Here is a 7,115-nt window from a genome sequence, read left to right as displayed (position 1 = left end):
CCCCCCCCCCCACTGGCACAGCAGTATGTCTGCTAGTAACCAGGTTTCGATACCCATACCAGGCAGAGCACAAATAAACTGTATGGTAGGAATTAATCAAAAGTGATATGTACTCTCTCTTAGAATTTTTGTCATTAGTGGTCAGTTACAAAAACAAAATGTGAATTTTAAAGGTGATTTTGTCACTTTTATAAAAAGCCTGTTCAACTCTAAAAGAAACAAAGTGTGCTGTTAAAGATTCATACGTGTTTTACTCTTATAATTTTTACCACTAGCTTCTGTTGACTGTATGACTAAAAGTAATTCAACTAGCTTCAAGTAAGTTTTAAAGTATACCTCTATTCACATTAAATACACCATCTTATATGTATTACTTTAAACTTTTTATCTGCTTAATCTTTTAATCTCAAACAATATCAATGCCATCTACCCTAGATGCCAATTACACCACTGTGCAGCTGCCAAAAAAACAAGAGGTCCTGGAGACATATCACATAGCTGTCATTTAGGTGCCGGGATATAACTTAAAGCATCATTGGAACAAGAACTGGCAACACTATTGGAAAATATCAAATAGAAAATTAAACAAACTGCTGAATGTGGAGACAGTCACCTAAGGGTTAATTCAAGGCTTCTTGCTTAACAAAGAAAGTTGAATCAATGAACTCACAGGCAAAAATAACTTTTGTTATGATGATACAAAATCCAGAGATCTTCAGAATGATGATGAACACAATGACTGGATGACTAAGAGTACTGGAGCTGCCAATAGAGACTCTGACAACAGTTCTGACCAACTTTGATATGAAGGCAATAATTCATTGTAACATTATTGCCAGAAGCTTTTAGACCATCAAATGGACCACACCCTGGAGTTTCTTCCTCACAAAAGAAGAATGTTCCCAAGAGATGAGAGTTAAGAACAGAATCTACTGTGCAACAAAAGAAGAGCACAATTGAGATTATCAGAGGGCCTGGTTCAGGTGCTTGAACCCATAATGTCCTGAACCAAACAACACACTTACTGTCTGCAGCCAATTATGAGAAGGTAGTTGCCAAGTAATAAAATCAAATAAAGAAAAAACAGTTCAATTTATTCCTATTTTTATTATTTTTTATTTATTTCACTTTTCATATGTTATATCTCTGAAGTTGTGGAAGTCCATGGAAGCAGAATCAGGTGAATTGCTGTTAATGGTGCCAGCATCTGTGTGACATAAGATGCTCATTGCCATATATGAGGGATACCAAGGAATAGAAAAAGGTAAAAATCAGGGGATGATCAAAATTATACTGGCCATGAATGTCTCAGAAAATATAGAATTTATAAGCAAGTGCTTTCAAAGAAAAAATTGCAAGGAACCTATGAAGCCTCATGAGACATCTGACAGACCATGACAGAAAGTTGCATCTTATATTTATTACAGTTCAAAAGGAAAAACTATAGCATACTCATGAACTTTTATTTAAACTGGTTAGAAGTAGTTGGCATACATAACCAATCTGCAAAAAAAAATGAATGAGAGAATTCAAAGCACTCTTTTTTTTTAGGAATGGGATACCCAAAACACTTGTAGCTGACAACGTGAACAATGAAAATTTTAAGTTCAGAAATTTTGCAAGCGTATGGAATTTTGTACTTAGGACTTCTATCTCAGGTACACACAATCAAATAGCTTAGTTGAATGAGCAACCCAAACTACACAGATCATGCTGAGAAAAGCAGATAAAGAAAAAAACTGACATTTATACTGATTTGTTAGACCGTCTCAACACCTAGTCACAGAAGCTTATTGATCACCAGCAAAACTCTGAATACATCAGAAACTAAGGTCTAAAATTCTAATAATGAATAAATAATTGTTACCAAGAGTGAATACTCATGTTAAAAGAGGTCTCAAACATATACAAGACACTCAGTAGAAGTTCTATGGCCATAATGCCACCACAATACACCTTTAAAAGTAGGTAATAGTGGTTTAATGAGTAAACAAGGCAAGTGGAAGAAACCCATTGTGAGTGCTAAACATTTGGAACAATCATTCTATAACACAACGAGAGCCAGTAGTATTTACAAATTCAATAGGAGACCTGAAACATTCTGAAAACCCACTTTCTAGAATACACACTTGAGAAACAGCACACATATATACATTAATACAAAAGAAGGAAGGACAATGTGACAGAGAATCCATTATAGGATAAGTGTGAAAGGGAATGAGACAGTAGGGCAAGTAAGAAAAAATGAGCCAGAAAGACATGTTAGAGAAAATAAGCAGTAGAATAAAAGAGAGAAAATAAACCAGTAAAACAAGAGAGAAAATAAGCCAGCAGAACAAGTGGGAGAAACTGAGGTAGTATGAGTGAGAGAGAATGAGTCAGTGAGACAAGTGAAAGAGAATGAGCCAATAGGACAAGTGAAGGAGAATGAACCAGTTGGGCAAGTAGTCATTTTCATTTGATGTGTGCAGTTGCTGCACACGCGTAAGTACACACACAAATATAATTACATGTGCTATTTGTTGCATGTGTGAAAGGCTATGTTCTGCCACATTACTATTTAATACTCCTCAGGAAAGTGGAAACATTATCTATGAAAATGCTCTGAGCAGCATAGTAATAGACCTTTAATTTGTTGTGATCATTCATGAACCAAACAGAAGATGGCAGCCAAAGGCAATAAAATCAATTTTAAAATGTTTCAAGGTTACAAGAAATTGGAGATTATTGGATACAAAACTGTAATAGTAGGAGCAAAAACATATGTGAACTTCACTAGGTATAAAGTGTGTGCCAGAAACAAGGACACCATACTAAAGATAAAAGGAAACATCAAGACATCTGCAAGAGTTTTCATTAACATTTTGATAAAATAAATAACTCCACTAATATAATACTTGTAATGCTAAAGAGTAAACATTTTCTTGCTATTTTCCTGTCATAATGCATCACTTTAAGCACCAGTTCATGCAGTTTGCAAGTGCAAATTAACTTGTGCATGTGGATCACCACATGCTTTTCTCAGTAAAAGGCCTGGGCAAGTGAAAGAGACTGAGTTTCAAAGGAAAAGGAAATGTGTGATAAGTAACTAAGAAAACTATACACACCATCTCGAAACCAGCATATACCACACTTGTTCAGATTATCAAATAACTAAAATTGAAACTAAATGTGTTCATATTGAAGTAATGTCTCCATAAATTGCAACAAACTGATGGTCTCAAAAGTTCAGTGATTGAAGTTAAATGTTTTGTTCATCTAAAATGGGGAAAACATCATATATAGCTATTTAATATTGTCAGGTTTTTATTGTACGTATGTATGGGCAGGGATTATTTACAGTTGGTGTCTGTGAATTGTTGGCAATAAACAGACAGCACACAATCCACTTGTTTTAAGATAATATAAATTCTAAACAAGTCAAACATACGTACAAAAATTTTTTACAATATTGTTTACCACAGTTGAATCTAGAGCTTTACATAATTATCTTTTACATCAAAAGTCCACACAGGCTGGTTCAATTACTTTAGAACCCAAATGACAAGAGAAATTATTCTTCTCTATCTCTGTTGTTACAATACAAGCTGTGAAACTAACTTCAAAATCACCACTATAACTGTTGGTTACCACAGTTGTATCCAGAACTTTAAATAATTGTATCTGTTTTTGTCAAAGTCTACGCAGGCAGGTTCAATTACTTTAGAACACCCTTCAACAAGACAAATTTTTCTTCTTTATCTCTGCTGTTACAATACAAACTGTGAAACTAACTTAACTTGCTCTCTGTATCTGCACGTATTTATAACATGCGACAGAAAAATTAAAAATATCTAACTCTCTAGTAGCAGCAATATTACACATGAGAAAAACTTAGAAGCTTCAAGTAAGATTACGTAAACAATATTAGAAAAGCCTAATACAACAATTAAACTGCATACACAACATGCGACTCATACCGAGTTATGTAAAGAAACTTGTCATAACTATTACTTTTAAAATAAATAACTATTAACACTCTTGTTATGAAAATTATTAAATATTTAGTCACTAAATAAACTAAATAATAACTCTTACACTAAACAATCTTGTGTATCCAACAAATAGTAGCACATGTTTCATTAAACTTATTAGGTAAGAGATGGTGTCAGTAGTAATGAAGTATTATGTTTTTTCTGGATGGCACCTTTTTTGTAGTTGAACCAGGTGGGTGAAGTAATAAATGTATCTTGTGTGATACTGCCATTGAGTGGTTAATAGACATAAACAAAACTTGGCAGCCTGTATGCCAGTGTTACAATAAATTAAACAGTAAGATGTGTTGTTTAGTAGTTAGTGCCAGAGTTGTAAATAACCTTTCTTCCTTCAAACAAGTTCTTTTTGAGTTAAAAGTCTTCACTTATGATAATCTAATGAAAAATGTCCACTTCATACAGAGAATAGCATCAGTAACATGCATCAGACATATGAAAGAGAATAAATGTACATGCTCTATTCTCTAACATTCCTTAGTATTTGGCTAATAAGATATAACTGCTTTATAAGTTTTATAATTAGAAGGTGTGCATCACAAAGAAAATATTGTAGTTAGATAATAATTGTGCAATATTTAAGTAGCTATGAAATCATAACATTTTAATTTAAGGATAAATAAGGAAATGAATGAAATCCACAAATATTCTAAACATATTTATATTAAGAAAACCATTAATAAGCTAAATAATGATTTTAAGTATCAGATGTTGTTGTACTTTTTAATTTGTTTTCCAGTAGAAGATAAAAATGATTATAATACTAAGCTTATTCAAAATGGTTACTCATTAAAGTAAATAAATATCTAGTTTCATAAATATAAAGATATAATCCCAAAAGTAATGTTAATCCTGTGGAAAACATTCAGGTTACAATATCCAGCATGTAGGAAACACCCAAAAAGATTTTGAAGACTCAAAGAATCTTTAGATCATGAAACAATGCTATTAGGTTGTGTAAAGAACACCACTATGACTTCAATCAATTTTTTTCAGTTTTTAGTGTTACCTTCTTTTTGAAACATAATTTTTTGTTCATGATGTAAAGGGCAAAATCAGCAGGATTTTCCAACAGTCTTTTTGCAGGTGCATTAACTCCTAGTTCCACCAAGGGATATGTGATCATGCTACGTGGACATACAGGTACCAAGTCTTCCAAGACAGTGACTGTGCAAGTTTTAGAGCCTTGCTGTAAACAGTAACAATTACTTAAATTAACACTAAAAAAACTTTGTATTTGGATATGTCAGTATTTCTAATTTTATGCTTTGCAGTAAGTAGAGCTCAACCTACATTGAAATCTATACTGAATTTTTTATGTGCATTAAAAGAAAACCTGTTAACAAACAATATTTATATATATTATACCTGATAATCCTAGAATCATATTTTTTTAAGTTCTTCCATAACATATATCCAAGCAAGATATTTGTTTGTGATCATGTTTGGTTTTCTATGTTATGTTAAAATTATTAAAATATTACAATCATTCATATATCATAATTACGTTGTGAAATTAACAAGATCTGCAAATTATAGCCATTTGAATATTATTTAGAAATGAATTTCAGCCACATTCATAAATATTTAGATTTTAGTGTCACATAATGAACTTCAGCAAATTAAAGAAGTATTACAACTCAATGCCTATCATTACAGCTCATCAATGCCATCATGGCAGCATGAGATGTTAAAAAAGTGTCTTAGTAGCAATAACTAGAGAGTAAACTCTTTAGCTCAGGTGGTAACACATTCATTTGACATGCAAGAGGGCATTTATAAAATGGTACAATTAGTTCAATCTAATAATCAGATGACATATTAACTTAAGGAACTATTTTCTTGGGAAAAATTATTTACTTGTTCTCAAATCATCATGTCTGATATATCAATGCAGATGTTTAATTATAATTTGATCAGTATAGGCAGTATCATTCATCTTTGTCTATGTAGATTCAGTAACACTAGTATATAACAGATGTCAAAATTAGTATTCTTAAACATGCACCAGAAAAATAGGATTTTAGGTAATAGAAATAACTTCAAAACATTAATGAAAGTCAAGCTGAATGTGCACCAAAGAAACATATCTAACCAAGGAATGTTAGCTTGCAGAAACTAATCCATACTACTCTTATTGAAATTAAGTTACACCTTTATCTGTACATGTAAAACGAAATTACTGAGAAAACCTTGCTAGATTATCTTCCTTGTAACTTTTTTTTGTAAAGGTAAAAGAAGCCTGAACACAGATTTATGAATATTCTAATATTTGCTAATGCAGTGAAAATAAGACTGGATTCAAAATATAATAAATAAATACATGCTTTTCTTAAAAATACAGATGATAATGTTTTATCACAGGGTGATCAGATAGTAATCTTTTTATTTTTATTGAATGTACTGAGCATTGGTTAAAAATATAATTATAATTTTTCTTGAAGTTAACCATAGTTTCTTTCTCTCTTACATAATAGTCACATTTGTTATCACTTGAATCATCTTACTTCAAACTTTGCAATACTGTAATATGTAAATAATAAAAGCAAGCAATTCCTGATCTAGTAGATACACAGAAAAACACAATTGTTACAGATGAATATAAGGAACCCAGGTGATCACATGTGAAAAGTAAGGGCACACATGAATATGTACTTATATGGAAAGGTTAATAGTGATAATTTCTGCTACAAAAAATTAAATCTGTCAATACATCCTACAAGTTCAAAGCATGATATATTAGATTAGCCTTGCACCAAAATGGTTTATACACAAATGCAAAAAAATCTGATTTATGACTTAAAATACTTCCAATTACTATATGCAATTAAGAGTGGTAATTTAAACAACTAAAAAACTTACCAAAATTCCTGAGTGAGATGGTTGGATTTGATAATAAAGATTGATTGTACCAGACAGTCTGAGAATCTCCTAAGTAATACAGAAAAATGTTTTGTATATTTAATATAGCCAGGTTAGAAACAAAATGAAATAGGATTTCTATGTTTCTTATTATTATAACTGCACAAAATGAATTATGTAACAACTAAGTTTAAAAATGAATTATATTAATATTTTGTATGT

General features: G+C 31.5%; 1 protein-coding gene across 1 annotated transcript in view; it reads right to left on the bottom strand.

Moving 5' to 3' along the window:
* Positions 1–7,115, bottom strand: part of LOC106464278 (cilia- and flagella-associated protein 61-like) — a 111,813-nt gene that overhangs the window by 44,134 nt on the left and 60,564 nt on the right. Inside the window, exons 14-15 of the mRNA XM_022391983.1 lie at positions 6,894–6,962; positions 5,041–5,220 (exon numbers count right to left, since the gene is read on the bottom strand). Coding sequence (XP_022247691.1) covers positions 5,041–5,220; positions 6,894–6,962 — 249 coding nt within the window. The remainder of the gene's footprint in view (positions 1–5,040; positions 5,221–6,893; positions 6,963–7,115) is intronic.

Source organism: Limulus polyphemus, unplaced genomic scaffold, assembly GCF_000517525.1.
Source record: "Limulus polyphemus unplaced genomic scaffold, Limulus_polyphemus-2.1.2 Scaffold1605, whole genome shotgun sequence".
NCBI classification, from domain to species: Eukaryota; Metazoa; Arthropoda; class Merostomata; order Xiphosura; family Limulidae; genus Limulus; species Limulus polyphemus.
This window is presented reverse-complemented; position numbering and strand designations above follow the sequence as displayed.